Below are 16,600 nucleotides of genomic sequence, written 5' to 3' on the forward strand. Positions count from 1 at the left end.
CTTACCCACTGAGCCATCTCACCAGCTCTTTTTTTATTTTTTTAAAGATTTATTTATTTATTATATGTAAGTACACTGAAGCTGTCTTCAGACACTCCAGAAGAGGAAGTCAGATCTCCTTACGGATGGTTGTGAGCCACCATGTGCTTGCTGGGATTTGAACTCAGGACCTTCGGAAGAGCAGTTGGGTGCTCTTACCCACTGAGCCATCTCACCAGCCCCGGATATCTTTTGGAAAGTAGGTTACCTCCATGTATGTATTCAGCATTGCTGGATACTGGTTACATCCCAGCAGAGCATCCAGAGACCTAAGTATAGATGCGTGGGTCCTGATGATACTCATCAACTTCCCAAGCTGGAAAGGCTTCAGAGACAAACTTAAACAGGAAAGTAACATAAAAGAAAACTCTAATTTTCTAGGAGAAGGACATAAAAGATTACTAGATGAACTTGAAGTCTTTTATACCTAGAGCAGCAATGATTTTCAAGTACAACCCAGTTCAGGAGTAAATTAACATAAGTCCCAACACCTAGTGGTCCATTAACATCAGAGTCCATTTACTTTCACAAAGTTCAAGTTCTCAGCAACAACAAAAAGTTGCTAAACAAATGAAGAAGCAACAGACAGGAAAACAATCTAAAGAAGCAAATTGATCATCAGTACTAGACTTAGGTAAGAAACAGATGTTGAACACAGGGGAAGTTTCATAAAGTCCCACACCTAGATGAAGAGTCTCATCCAATCAAATGGCTGCTGAGATAGAAAGAAGCAGGTTTTTACCCAGGGAGAAGCCTCCTGGTAGGTTGTCCAGTCCCATGTGCTCTGCCCTAATTAGACCTGTACATCTGAGCAACAATTGAATGTACTCAGAAATGTGTGTGTGTGTGTGTGTGTGTGTGTGTGTGTGTGTTCATATGGCAAAATTAAAGAAGTAGTCATAAATTTCAAAGGAAATAGAGTTGGACGCAGGAGGAGCTGGAAAGGAAAGAAGGTATAAAAATTATGTAAATATATTCATATATGAAATTCTCAAGAAAATTAAAGATACATTGATGTTGGAAATATCAGACAGATGGTTTAATTGTGGTTAGTATTTTAAGCTCTGTAAATATTGAATTATCCAAAATTCTTGGGGGTTTGTGAGTATTTTTCACATTTTTATTTAGTCTATATACCACCCACATGTGCCATGGCATATAAAGAAGTCTGCAAACAACATGTAAGAGTCAGTTCCCTCTACCATGTAAATATTAGGGGTCAAATTAAGATTGTTAAGCTTGTCAGGCATGGCAAGCAGGCATTGCCTGCTCAGCCATCTCTCCAGCCCTAGAACTCTTCATAGCAATCTTAACTTCTCAGATTCACTGGAATCATAGAGTTCACATATAGGTATACTTAGAATATACTTTTGTTGCACTATGGTAAAGATACAGAAGTGGCAAAAGCACACTTTATACTTGCGTGAAAACAGATTTATGTATCCTCATAATTGAAATTTTCAAAATAAAATATCTCAACAGTACTAGGAATGCCTTAAACAAGTTTATTAGTAGAAAGTAAAATGAGGAAAGAACTAAAAAATGAGCACAAGACAGAATTACAGAAACTGAAACATAGAGAGAAATGTGCAGTTCCAGATCAAAGCATCCAAAAGTCATAGAACTATATCAAATGAGGTAGCACATGTAATTAGATTCTGAAAATTAAGAGAACGAAGCAAAAAGAATTAAATACACTTAGAAAAGTTTGCAAAATTAATAACATATATTAAAACTCAGATGCACGAGGCTCAGAGAATACAAAGATAAATATTGCATAAACATGTGTGCACATACACACTAACACACACATTCTTACATACATATATTTACAAGAGGATGAGAGGAAAGGGCATAAATAACACTAAAGATGTATTGGGAAACTCATAAAACAAATTTTAAAATAATAATTTAAAATGCTTTTCATTTTGGAAATCCCAAATGTAGTATTGAAAAAGATCTCTGAACTCAGAAAACCATATATTTTAAGAGAAGTATGGACTTTGCTTACTGCATAATTTTGATAGACCTCTAAGCCTTGATTTTTCTCATTCTTAAAGTGGAGATAACATTAACCATTTTTATAGACTTTGTAGTAAAAATTCAAAAGTTGTGTGTGAAAGTACCATGAATTGCCCAACATATAAAATGCTTGATTTGTGTTGACTACCCTACAGGAGTACCAGCTTATAATGGGGCTTAGAAATTGGATCATCTGGATTGGTTATTTCTTCACATTCTTTCCATTATATGTCATCATTATCCTTTTGATATGCATATTACTCTTTGTCCAGGCAAGTATCCAGTTTCATGCTGTCTAATAGATATATAATTAATTACTTATGTAATACTGAATTTTTACTAGCTATAGAAGTTTAAAAAAAACAAGGAGAAAGAGACAAAATTCTTTTAGTGATATGTTTAACTCAGGTCTTTAAAAATATTCTTTTACCATATAACAATTTTTAAAATAATGTTTTGATTTTATTATTTTTAAAACCTAATGTGTTTTGTGTTACTGTACATCCCAATTCCGACATGAAGGGTTTTTTAATGGAAAGATATACTATTTTTGACAATACTATAGTTTTTATTTAAATTTAAACTATGTTCTTAAAAATAAAATTGAATTCCATAGTCATTCAAACTGTATTTCAGGTGTTCTATAAATACATAGGACAAATGTCTACTCTAACAGGTAGATGAGTTTCAGTGAGTTGAGTCTGCTACACAATCCAGTGAAAGGAGAGATATCATACTATGGATTTACTGGTCTCAGGTTTACAGTAGAATCTATTGTTTTTTGTTTTTGTTTTGACCTTACTAGAAAACTGAGATGCTGCTGAGTCTCTCAGCAAGACTTTAACTTCCTGTCTTTGAGTCTCACCAGCTGAGTGTGGTGAAGTGTTTCAGTCTCTTACCTTGTGTTTATGTGACACTACCTATCTGATGTCATGATTGTTTCATTGTAGATTGTAGAGGAGCCAATCTTGCGCTACAGTGACTGTAGTTTCATCTTTGTCTTTCTTACATGTTATGCCATCGCATCCATATGCTTTGCCTTTATGGTTAGCACATTCTTCAGTAAAAGTAAGTCTGGACAGCAAAAGTCATAACCTAAAGTGAAAATACAGAGTTAGGGGGGAGGGGTATCTAGAATTATCAACTCAAAAACAAACAAGCAAGCAAAAAACCAAAGAACTGTATTTCTTTTTGCTAGTTTCTGGACCAGTAAATTCTTTATTGCTTTTTTGAGCTTTCCAGTGTACTCAACTGCTGTTTATGTTTTTTTTTAATTTTTTATTATTATTTTCTTTATTTACATTTCAAATGCTATCCCGAAAGTTCCCTATACCCCCCCACCCCTGCTCCCCTACCCACCCACTCCCACTACTTGGCCCAGGCCTTCCCTTGTGCTGGGTCATATAAAGTTTGCAAGACCAATGTTTATGTTTTTAATTGGCTTTTTTTCTCACATACTGCATCCTAACTATGGCTTCCCTTCTTTCTACTCCTCCCATCTGGATCCACACCCTTTCTGTGTCTCATTAGAAAGCAAACAGGCTTCTAAGAGATGATACTAAGATAAAATATGATGAGATAAAACCTAAACTAATACATTGGAGTAGGACAAAACAAACAGAAGGAGAAGGGCCCAGGAGAAGAAACAGAGACCCAGTCATTTGCACACTCAGGAAGCCCATAAAGAAACTAAACAGGAAGCCATAATGCATATATACATATATGCAAAGGAAATGTAAGGCACAAAGGCAGAAGAAAAAGTATATATAAATGAAATTTTAAAAACGGTAAGATTGAAAAGGAAAAGCCCTGACATGACATTATGAGAAAAGGCACCGCCGAAGATGTCATTGAGTTTGCTTTCTATTGGCCATCTACTGCTGGGCATGCCACCTACCCTTAAGAGGAGTTTGTTTCCCCCATAGACTCTTTTGTAGGAAACTAAAGTTTTGTTTACAAGTGGTTTTCAGTTGAAGAGTTAGGGATGAAGGCTTGTGCTCACTTCTCCTTTCAGCTCCAGGACCGCATCCGATGCAGACACATGCAGGCCCTGTGCATACTCCCTCAGTCTGCGTGTTTCTATCAGTCATGATGAGTTAGAGGCCTTGTTCTCTTGGTGTCTTCCACCCCTTCTGGCTCTTACACTCTTTCCACCTCCTCTTCTACAGGGTTTCCTGAGCCCTGTGGGGAGGGGTTTGATGGAGACATCTCATTTAGGGCTGAGTGTTCAAAGGTCTCACTCTATTCCTTACTCCATTACTCTATACCTAGCCTCTGTTCTGTGGGTTTTAGCTTATTTATTAATGACATTTTAGCTAATAATATCCACATATATGCAAATACGTACCAGCTTTGCATTTCTGGGTGTAAGTTTCTTCACTCAGAGTGGTGGTTTCTAGTTTACCTGCAAATTTCTTTCTTCCTTTTTTCTCTTTCTTTCTTTCTTCCTTCCTTCCTTCCTTCCTTCCTTCCTTCCTTCCTTCCTTCCTTCCTTCCTTCCTTTCCTTCTTTCTTTCTTTCTTTCTTTCTTTCTTTCTTTCTTTCTTTCTTTCTTTCTCTCTCTCTCTCTTTCTTCTCTCTTTCTTTTTGTCTTTCTTTTTATTATTGTTGTTGTTATTGTTGCTAAGAGTAATACTCCATTTTTTGTAAAAATAGCACATTTCCTTTATTCACTTGTGTATTGAGGGACATCTATGTTGTCTCCAATTTCTGGTTATTCTGAATAGAGGAGCAATGATGTGGTTGAGCAAGCGTCCTAGTGATGGGATGAATGTACTTTGGGTATATGCCTAAGAGCGGAGCAGCTGGATCTTGAGGTAGATCAGTTCCCAGCTTTCTGAGGAACTGCCACCTGATTTCCACCATGGCTGTACATGTTTATACTCCCCCCAGCAATAGATGAGTAGTCCCCTTTCTCTATAACCTCACTAGCATGAACTGTCACTTGTTTTATTGATCTTAGCCATTTTGACAGGTTTAAGATGTAATCTCAAAATAGTTTTGTTTTGCATTTCCCTAATGGTTAGATATGCAGAACATAACAGTTTCTTGACCATTTGAGGTTCCTCTTTTGAGAATTATATTTAGAACTATACCTCATTTGTTTTCTTGATATCTAGTATTTTCAATTCTTTATTCATTTTTGGATATTAGTTCTCTATTGGTTGTGCAGCTGATGAAAGTTTTTCCCCAGTTAGTATGGTGCTGCCTTCCCTGAGTGATGGTGATGTTAGGAAGTGGTACCCTGCAGTTTGATTGTTTTGGGTTTTTTTTTAACTTTCTTTATTAACACTGATTTTATATCCTATTAACATTTTGATGAGAATTATTTTTCTTTATTTTTAATTCTTCTCTCATACAATACATCTTGACCACAGTTTCCCCTCCTTCCACTCCTCCTAGTTTCCCCATACCTCCCCTTTTCCTCAGATCCACTCTCCCTCCATTTCTGTTCAGAAAAGAGCAGGTTTAACATATCAAAATCCCATGCTTATGAGATTAACAACATCCAGTATTTAGTAATTATGTACATGTTCAGTTACATTGTCTTGTTTCATAGATAAGACTGGGAACAGTAACTTTTTGGAAACATAATGTAAGTATATTCAACTTTATTATCTGTTGTAGCATAAAAAGTTAATTGTAATTTCTTCTTTGAAGCTCGTTTGGCTGCTTCTGCTGGAAACCTCCTATTTTTTGCCAGTTTCTTTCCCTATAATTTCATCTCTGAATACTATGGAATGTTGAACCTTACTACCAAGATAACTGCCTGTCTGAGTGCAAATGTTGCTTTGGCACTGGGGATTAATATTTTAATCAAGTTGGAAATACAAGGTGGGTATTGGTATTGCTGATTCAATTCTTAAGAAACTGAATAAATAGGAGATGGAAAGGTAAGAAAATGTTATATTTCCCCCCCAAATTTTCTTACTATATGTGGTTATGTAAAATACGAAAAATATAAAGCTCCCACACCTAGCTGGTAAGCTATTTGGCACTTAATGGGGAGGGTGGGCGGAGTTAGCTTCTTGAGCACTGTAGCCCTACACACATGTATGTACAGACACCACTAGTTGGATTCAAGAGTTATTAAAAAAAAAAAAAAAGACATGAAGTTGACATACCAATTTTTTATTGGTTATTTTATTTATTTACATTTCAAATGTTATCCCCCTTCCCGATTCCCTTCTGAAAACCCTCTATCATACCTCCCTCCCCCATGCTTCTATGAGGGTGCTCCCCCACCCACCCACTCCCACCTCATCGCCCTAGCATTCCCCTATGCTGCAGCATCGAGTGTCCCCAGGACCAAGGGGCTCCTCTCCTACTGATGACAGAGAAGGCAGTCCCTCTGCTACATATGCAGCTGGAGCCATGGGTTGATTCATGTGCACTCTTTGGTTGGTAGTTTAGTCCCTGGGAGCTCTGTGAGGTCTGGTTGGTTGGTATTGTTTTTTCTGTTGGGTTGGAAACCCCTGCAGCTCCTTTAGTTCTTCCCCTAACTCCTCCATTGAGGTCCCCACACTCAGTCTGATGGTTGGCTGAGAGCATCTCCATCTGCATTAATCAGGCTCTGGCAGAGCCTCTCAGGGGACAACTATACCAAGCTCCTGTCAGCAAGCATTTCTTGGCATCAGCAATAGTGTCTGGGTTTGGTGTTTGCAGATGGGATGTATCCCTAGGTGGGGCAGTCTCTGGGTGACCTTTCCTTCAGTCTCTGCTCTACTCTGTCCCTGCATTTCCTTTAGACAGGAGCAATTCTGGGTTAAGAATTTTGAGATGAGTGGGTGGCCCCATCCCTCAACTGTGGGCTGTACCTAACCTCTGGATATGGTCTCTACTGGTTCTCTTTCCCTTTTGCTGGGTATTTTAGCTACTGCCATCCCAGTTGGGTACTGGGAACCTCTTGCTTTCCTGGCATCTGGGATTTTCTAGTGGCTACCCCCAGTTTCCCATTCCCCACTGCTGCATACCTCTATTCAATTTCCTGACCTTCTGTACTTCTCCCCGTCTCCTCCCACACCTGATCCTGCCCAACTTTTCCCCTCTCCCTCCTCTATTCTCCCCCCCATCTCTACCTCCCAGATCCCTCCCTCCCTCTACCTCCCATGATTATTTTGTTCACCCTTCTAAGCAGGACTGAAGCATCCACACTTCTTTCTTCTTGAGCTTCACATATGGTCTGTGAGTTGTATCGTAATTATTTTGAGCTTTTTGTCAAATATCCACTTATCAGTTAGTACATACCATGTGTGTTCTTTTGTGACTAGGTTATCTCACTCAGGATGATATTTTTTAGTTCCATCCATTTGCCTAAGAATTTTATGAATGCATTGTTTTTAATAGCTGANTAGTACTCCATTATGTAAATATACCACATTTTCTGTATCCATTCCTCTGTTGAGAGACATCTGGATATTTTCCAGCTTCTGGCTATTATAAATAAGGCTGCTATGAACATAGTGGAGCATGTAATTCTTAACATGTTATTATTGTCCTGGTTTGTTATTCTTTAATCATTCAGGTTACATCTTGAATTTTAGGACTAGTTCCATCAAGTTCTATGAAAACTATCATCAGGACTTAGTGAAACTGTTGTTCTATTTTTCAATTACTGTGAAGAATTAAGAGTACTGAATGTTCTCAACTGTGATTAAAAACACTCCAATAGGCTTTTATAGTAGGATGTGATGATTTTTTGAATTTCCTCGGTTTCTGTTGTTATGTTTCCCTTTTCATTTCTGATTTTGTTAACTTGGATACTTTCTCTGTGCCCTCTGCTTCGTCTAGATAAGGGTTTATCTATCTTGTTGGTTTTCTCAAAAACCATTTCCTGGTTTTGTTGTTCTTTGTATAGTTCTTTTTATTTCTACTTGGTTGATTTCTGCCCTGAGTTTGATTATTTCCTGCCATCTACTCCTCTTGGGTGTATTTGCTTATTTTATTCTAGAACTTTTAGGTGTGCTGTCAAGCTGCTAGTCTGTACTTTCTCCAGTTTCTTTTTAGAGGCACTCAGAGCTATGAGTTTTCCTCTTAGCAATTCTAAAATGTGGTACATTTACACAATGGAGTACTACTTAGCTATTAAAAACAATGAATTCATGAAAATTTTAGGCAAATTGGTGGAACTAGAAAATATCATCCTGAGTGAGGTAACCCAATCACAAAAGAACACACATGGTATGCACTCACTGATAAGTGGATAGTAGCCCAAAAGCTTTGAATACCCAAGATAAAATTCACAGACCACATGAAGCTCAAGAAGAAGGAAAGCAAAAGTGTGTGTGCTTCGGTCCTTCTTAGAAGGGGTAACAAAATCCTCATGGGAGCAAATATGGTAACAAAGTGTAGAGCAGAGACTGAAGGAAAGGCCGTCCAGAGACTGCCCCATCTGGGAATCCATGCCATATACAGTCATCAAATGCAAATTCTATTGTGGATGCCAAGAAGTGCTTGCTGACAGTAGCCCGTCGGGAGCTGTCTCCTGAGAGGCTCTGCCAGGGCCTGACAAATACAGAGGTGGTTACTCACAGCCAACCATTGAACTGAGCACAGGGTCCCCCATGGAGGAGTTAGAGAAAGGACCGAAGGAGCTGAAGGGGTGTGCAACCCCATAGGAAGAACAACAATAGCAACCAACCAGACTCCCTAGAGCTCCCAGGGACAAAACCACCAACCAAAGAATATACATGAATGGACCCATGGCTCCAGCTGCATATGTAGCAGAGGATAGCCTTGTCTGGTATCAATGGGAGGGGAGGCCCTTGGTCCTGTGAACGCTCAATGTCCCAGTGTAGGCTATGCCAGGGTGGGGAAGTAGGAGTGGGTATGTGGGTGGTAAAACACCCTCATAGAAGCAGGAAGAGGGGGAATGGGATAGTGGGGTACTGAGGGTGGGGACCAGGAAAGGGGATAACATTTGAAATGTAAATAAAGAAAATATGCAATAAAAAAACACTTCTATTAAGTAGCCAATCAGATGACTGTATATCTTATTTATTTGTAGATACTTCTGTAATTCTCATTTAGCAGGAAACATTAACAATCCACATTACTTCATCTATTTTCTTATTTCCATTGGTTTATTGTGGAGGAGTACAACTGTTTAGTTTCCTAATTATTTTTATCAGGTTTATCAATTTTATATTAGTTATTATCTCCTCTATTATAAATTTTTTCCAATTTTTATTAGGTATAAAAATTTACATTTCAAATGCTATTTCCAAAGTCCTCTATACCCTTCCCCCCCTGCTCCCCTACCTACCCACTCCCACTGGTGTTGTCCTATACTGGGGCATATAAAGTTTGCAAGACCTAGGGGCCTCTCTTCCCAATGACGGCCGACTAGACCATCTTCTGCTACATATACAGCTAGAGACATGAGCTCTGGGGGTACTGGTAAGTTCATATTGTTATTCCACCTACAGGGTTGCAGATCCCTTCAGCTCCATGGGTACTTTCTCTAGCTCCTCTATTGGGGCCCTGTGTTCCATCCAATAGCTGACTGTGAGCATCCACTTCTATGTTTGCCAGGCACTGGCATAGCCTCACAAGAGACAGCTATATCAGGATCCTTTCAGCAAAATCTTGCTGGCATATGCAATAGTGTCTGCGTTTGGTGGCTGATTATGGGATGGACCCCTGGGTGGGGCAGTTTCTGGATGGTCCATCCTTTTGTCTTACCTCCAAACTTTGTCTCTGTAACTCCTTCCGTGGGTGTTTTGTTCCCAATTCTAAGAAGGGGCGAAGTGTCCACACTTTGGTCTTCGTTCTTCTTGAGTTTCATATGTTTTACAAATTGTATCTTAGGTATTCTAAGTTTTCCATTATAAATTTTGTCTTTCAGGAATTCTACTTTGTTGGAGGCAGGAGGACTTGAGGTTACAGAAAATTTCCTGTGGTGTATATTTTGACTCCTAATTTTTTGTGACTTCTAATTTATTGTTTATTACCAATCAAAATTAATTATAATTTTGATAATTTTTTCCACAGGATATTTTTTCATATTATTACCCTTTCTTTTAAAATACCTAGTGTTCATGACTGTTGTTGAGGGGGAAAGGGCAAAGGTGAAGAACAGATGAGCTTCCTGAGTGTTGTCCTTTTTAAGTCTTGACTCTTGAGGTATGCGCTCTGCAAACCCTCGTCCCTCTCCTGCTATGGACACAGGAAAGGAAAAGCATTTCTTTCCTTCCTTTGCTGACTTTCCGTTTGCAGTCCTATCAGTGTCATCACTCAGCAGCCCTTGGTTTCTTCTTATTGGTAGTTAGTGTGCTTCAGCAGTGGAGAATGTAGTTTACACATATGGGCATTCTTGTGCTTGTTTCTCTGGGAGAAAGAAACTCTGGAGGTTAAACAACCCAGATTTTATAAAGTCTACTCCTTCCTCGTTCTTAGACTGTTCGTTGTTTCTGTTATTCATTTAATTTAAATCATTCCCAAATGTTTTTAAAGGTTTTGAAGAAAAAAAGGAGAAATGAAACCACCTTGTTCTGTAGTAATATATTTGCTAAGGGCTACAGCTGAGAGATAACTCACAGTGCAGAGTACCAAGTCTCAGAGATTTCACCCATGCCTAATGTCTCCCTTTTATTTCAGAGATTGGTGTTAAATGGCACAACCTTTGGACACCAGCCAACCTTGAGGATAACCTCAACTTCGGCTATATGCTTGGAATGCTTTTGTTTGATGCTTTCTTATATAGCCTGGTTACCTGGTATGTAGAAGCCGTCTTCCCTGGCCAGTGCGGTGTGCCTCAACCATGGTACTTTTTCCTCATGGTGAGTTGTTTCTTTCTTTCTATTTTCTTTTACTGAAAATAGATTGTTTTTCTACAATACGTTCTGATTATGGTATCCTCTCCTTCAGCTCTTTGATCCTCCCACCTCCCTTTATGGTGAGTTTTAATGTTGCTGTTGTTCCAAATGCTCATAGGCTTTGTAAACCTACTTCATAAATGTAATCAAACTTAAAAGCCAAATATAGACCATCCTAACCTATATACCAGCAGTACTGAGACACTGCATTTCTTGATGTGCCATAAATTCTGCTTTGTATATAGTTGCGTAACATGTATGTCTAAAACACTGAAACTTTTAAAACCGTAAGTGTTATGACCCTTCTGTAACCTGTGTAATTAGTCCCTTAGATTAGAGAGTTGGGAACCAAAAGGAACTCACACCAGATTAATGTGGGTACTGTATTAGATTCTTGCAAAGTGAGAGCTAAATAACTCCTGTATCTAAGCTTCAACACTTGGTCCCTTTCAGGGGAGCTAACCAGTTATTTGCATGAAGTAGAAAAGTGTCTGCTTCTTATCCCTCAGATTTCCTTAGAGTGTTTGCATGCTCACAGTGGAGACACCACAGCCAAGTGTGATTAGCCAGGGCTCCAAGGTCATTCTCTAAAATTCAGTTCAGTCCTTCTAACTTGAGAACTGCTGACAGTTTTTTTTTAATACTGAAGATTAAAACTATAGATAATTTGGCCACAGAGTATTATACCTGAAAATAGATTATAGCTTCGTTCTTCAGGAAGAGCAAACCAAGCCAAGCTGTTTCCCAGTTCTTAGAAATCTTCACTTTTTGGATGCTCAGTCAGCTATAGGATGGAACACAGGGCCCCCAGTGGAGGAGCTAGAGAAAGAACCCAAGGAGCTGAGGGGGTCTGCAACCCTGTAGGTACAACAACAATATGAACTAACCAGCACCCCCTGAGCTCGAGTCTCTAGCTGCATATGTAGCAGAAGATGGCCTAGTTGGCCATCATTGGGAAGAGAGGCCCCTAGGTCTTGCAAACTTTATATGACCTAGCACAGGGGAACACCAGGGCCAAGAAGTGGGAGTGGGTGGGTAGGGGAGCAGGGCGGGGGGAGGGCATAGGGAACTTTCAGGATAGCATTTGAAATGTAAATAAAGACAATATCTAATAAAAAAGTTGAAAAAAAAGAAATCTTCACTTTTTTAGTGAAATACATGACATAAAATTAGCAATTTTAAAATGAAGTCACTAGTACTTAGTATATTTACAGTGTACAGTCACAGTATACAGCCTTGACCCCCAACTCACAGTTTTTCATTCTAGAAAACTAAAACTATGATCTAAAAAGAAGTCCTTGTTTTTTGCCTTTTAGGCACCTCTAATTTGCTTGCTTTTTCTATGAATTTATTCACTCAAGGGATGTAAAAATGCAGCATAATAATTACCTATTTGTAGATGCTTCTTCAAGTAGTTTCTCAGGTTTATCCATGAAAGGGACCAAGTGCTGAAGTTTAAGTGCAGGAATTATTTAGTTCTCTCTCTTGTAGAATCTAATGAAGTATCACACATTACTCTGGTGTGAGTTCCCTCACACATTACTCTGGTGTGAGTTCCCTTGAGTTTCCAACCCTCTGATCTCAGGGACTACATTGTCTGGCTACTGCCATAGCATTTACAGTTTTAAAAGTGTCCTATGAATTCATCTTTACCCATCCTCTTGTAGGCTACATAGTATTGTACATCTCACTGGAGGACATATTTATTGCATTCTGTTGAGGATATGACTTTTTAACTATTTTGAGTATATAGCTAGGAATAAAATTGCTAGTTCTTGCAGCACTTCTGGATTTAAGGTTTTGGAAACTAACAGATCATCCTTTTGTTTTTTGTCAGCCCTCCCAGTATAGTACTAAGGTTCCATTCCTTCACTTATACATTCTTTTTATGGTACTTACCCTCATAGGTTTTATGTGAAATTTAATTTCCTGATAATAAATCATAGATATGACATTTATGTGCTTATTGGCCTTTAGATGTCTTGTTTATACAAACATATATTCAGACCTTATGCCCATTCAGTAATTGTTATTTGCTTTTTTATGTATCTAATGTGCTAAACCCTTCTTTGATATGATTTGCAAATATTCTCTCCCATTCTGCAAATGGAAGAGAATTATCCTTTACTCTTCATTGTATTCTTTTTTCTATTATTGATTCTTTGTGAATTTCAGATCATGTCCCCAATCCCACTCATTCCCGTCCCTCCATATCTGCCCTCTGTCCATGTAACTCCTCCCTAAAATAAAACAAAAAAAATGCCACAGGAAGAAGCTCAACCATTGTGGGACTGGCTCAGACACACAGGTGGAGTGGACGCGAAGCCACAGAGCTGCTTGGGTTCCTGCCTCTCGGTTGCCTTTTCCTGCTTCCGCTGCATGATCTGGAGTCCCTGTGCCTCCAGGCAGCAGCAGAGACCCATCATCTCAGTGCTTTCCCTTCCCTGAGTCGCACTACTTCTTCTTGTTCTTCTGGCAGGTCAACTCTCCCTCGTGTGCACAAGTCATGGCAGTGCGTCCAACCTGCCTCCAATGTGTCCCCTCTTTCAGGCCAGCATTTCAGGCTTGTTCATGGTTAAAAAACAAAGTTTTCATCATCATTGAGTATTGTTATCTATAAGCTTGGAGTTTTGAGAGGGTTGGGTTTTTTTTCATGAAAACACCTTTATGTTTCTAAATTGCTACAATTTTTATCATGCATGAATCGAAATGATCCTATGATCAATGTGATACTACAGTGATTGATTATAGTATCTGGAACCATTCCTGCAATACATTTCACTCTGGAATGTTATATAATTTTAATATTCTAGTGGATTCAGCTTGCTGGTGTTATATGGAAGAGTTTTGCATCTATATTATAAGATGTATAGTTTGTCTGGTTTGGGTGTTAGGGTGACGCCGATTTAGGAGGTATTCCCTTATGTTCTTTTGCAAGAGTTGAATAAAAACAGTTAATTTTTGTTTAAATGTTTGAGAAAATTCCCTACTGAAACCATCTAGTCTACTCTTTGTAGGAATTATGTTGATCTCTGATTCCCTATTCAGAGTCCAGTCCTTTTTTTTAACTTAATTTTTTTATTCTGTATGTTTTGATCATGTTTTTCTTTTCCCCCAACTTTTTCCAGACCGTCCCTCATCTCCCGACAGATCAACCTAACTTTGTGTTCTTTTTCTCCCTTTCATAAAAAGTTTTTGTTATTATTACATTTTCTATTTATTCATCAATAAAAAGGCCATAGTTTAATAAGCTCTTTATCCTAATCCAAACACTGAGGCAAAGATTAACAGCAAACCCTCTTTGTTTGACATGATTTACATTTTTAGAAACAGATATTTAACACAAAAGTTTTTTATATTTATTTTGGTTAATTATCTCTTATCTTTTTCTGTAGCGCTCATATTGGTTTGGCAAACCAAAAGTTAGAAAGACTGCAGAAGAGACAAAGTGCCCCCCCATAGTACATAACTGCTATGAGGCTGAACCTCCCAACTTGGAGGCAGGAATCCATATCAAGCATTTGCACAAGGTAATGCTTCAAATGTTCCTGCAGGAACACAAAACCAAAAAGCAGTGAGATTGTTCATAATTGGCTAATCCAGAAAAAAAAAGAGATGTTTTCATTGTTTATTTGCATCACAATTAATATAGTTGTCCTCTGAGAACCAGAGCTTGGTTGGAGTTGATATAATTTTACAAATTCTGTACTATTCACTCCATCTTTATGTATTTCATTCTTCTGTAATGGATATAGCAAGAAATGATAATGTGATTTTATAAAATTAATGTTAATAAATAAACATGATGCAATGGTTCATTTAGATGTGGTGAGGGCTATAATATTACTAGCAGCCCTCTGGTAGTTAACTTCTGCTTTTTTGTAAATCTGAAATAGTCTTTATTTCATCTTCATCTAAGAATGTTTTCTTTTTTGTTTTGTTGTTGTTGTTGTTGTTTTTCAACACAGGGTTTCTCTGTACCGCCTGGCAGAATATTTTCATTGGATATAAACTTTTAAATTAGCACATAAAATTTTATATTTTTTATATATGTAGTAGGATTTGTATATATGTACACTATATAAAGGGTTTGCCATCCCAGATATTTAATATACATTACCATTTATTGGTTTTAATAGTTCATCTAAGTGAGAAAATTTAAAAATCTGCTCTCATCAAATATCAGATAAAATGCTATATTATTAACTACCATTACATGTTGTACTTAGGCCCAGAGATTTCTTTTGTAACTAAGAGTTGAAGCCCTTTAACCAATAGATCTCTATGTCCCTCAGTANTCAATAGCCACTATTCTCCNCTAATGTGGTGTTTTTAGATTTTTACATGAAGATGAAATCATAGTTTGGGCTTCTGTGTCTGACTTTTATTNATTATAATGTTCTCTGGGGTTTATTCCTGTGGTACAAGTNGCAGGATTTCCTTCTTTTGTGACCAAATAATATTTCAGGTTGTGTCTCACATTTTTATCCATTTATCTGTTGATAGACAGGTTACGAGTTGTGCTTCACTGAACNTGNANGTGTTTGTTTTCATCTCAGAAAGGAGATGATCTTAGNATTGCATCNTTAGTTCTTTACCATAGANGTGTATTATTTGTAAATGTGCTTTTATTTCTTCAGATGAAGTGATGAGATGAGAGCCGTACCCAAGCTGTGCACACACATGGCTTGGGCTGAGCCCAGAGCATTTCCTTCTCTGTTTTATCAATAGGCCTGGGAGCTTCTAGTCTCTGCACACTCTAATCTTCCAAACTAACTGACTCAATCCAGCTTCTCTTAGCTTCTGATTGTACTGCTCTGCCAGGATTCATACTAACTTTGGCAATCTATTCTAATCTTCTGGCTTTTTCTCATTCTCTGGCTCATTCTATCTTCACCTATGTCTAGCTTGTTGTCTCTGTAACCTGTCTCTGTAAAACCATCCTGGCAAAACTCTCTCTCTCTCTCTCTCTCTCTCTCTCTCTCTCTCTCTCTCTCTCTCTCTCTCTCACACACACACACACACACACACACACCCCATCATACTATCTTTGTTCTCTCTCGCTGCTCGTATGTAACCTCTCTTCCTCTGCTATTCTCCTATGAGTTGGGCTTTTCCTATCTCTGACTCATTCTGTCAAATGTCTCTCTGATTTGTCACTTTGTCTGCCCATCAGTTAGACTTCACTTTCAAACAAGACTGCTTTCTTCTACAAACTNTTCCTTCTTTNTTAGTGATTAAAGGTGTGTATTAAGGGTGTGTGTGTATTCCACCCAGGTCATATTGTAATCCAAGACAACATTCCAGTTGGATCAGATATTTGGATGTGATCCCTTGCCAGAGCAGCTATGTTGCTAGATTAAATTTCTTCTATAATAATTAGATTAAGTAACTTGCTTTNTATTCTTTTCTTGTAATTCCTAAAAATAAATGATAAAGTGTAAGTATTTTTAAAATCTTCACTAACCCCACATCTGATAGAGGGCAAATATCCAAAATATGTAAAGAACTCAAGAAGTTAATCACCAGAAAANCAAACAACCCAATCAAAATATGGGGTATAGAACTAAACCAAGAATTCATAACCGATGAATCTCGAATGGCCGAGAAGCACCTAAAGAAATGTTCGACCGGAAGGTGAGCCATCTTTGCTCCAGTGCACTGCCGGGGAGAGAGCGGACTGGAGAAGAGGGACCCGTGTCTGGTCCCGGTCATCCGGCGCC

General features: G+C 38.3%; 1 protein-coding gene across 1 annotated transcript in view; it reads left to right on the plus strand.

Moving 5' to 3' along the window:
* Positions 1-16,600, plus strand: part of LOC110325314 (ATP-binding cassette sub-family A member 3-like) — a 129,078-nt gene that overhangs the window by 24,280 nt on the left and 88,198 nt on the right. Inside the window, exons 6-10 of the mRNA XM_021203277.1 lie at positions 2,217-2,327; positions 3,012-3,129; positions 5,722-5,895; positions 10,660-10,841; positions 14,273-14,407. Coding sequence (XP_021058936.1) covers positions 2,217-2,327; positions 3,012-3,129; positions 5,722-5,895; positions 10,660-10,841; positions 14,273-14,407 — 720 coding nt within the window. The remainder of the gene's footprint in view (positions 1-2,216; positions 2,328-3,011; positions 3,130-5,721; positions 5,896-10,659; positions 10,842-14,272; positions 14,408-16,600) is intronic.

This window comes from Mus pahari, chromosome 1, assembly GCF_900095145.1.
Source record: "Mus pahari chromosome 1, PAHARI_EIJ_v1.1, whole genome shotgun sequence".
Classification (NCBI taxonomy): domain Eukaryota; kingdom Metazoa; phylum Chordata; class Mammalia; order Rodentia; family Muridae; genus Mus; species Mus pahari.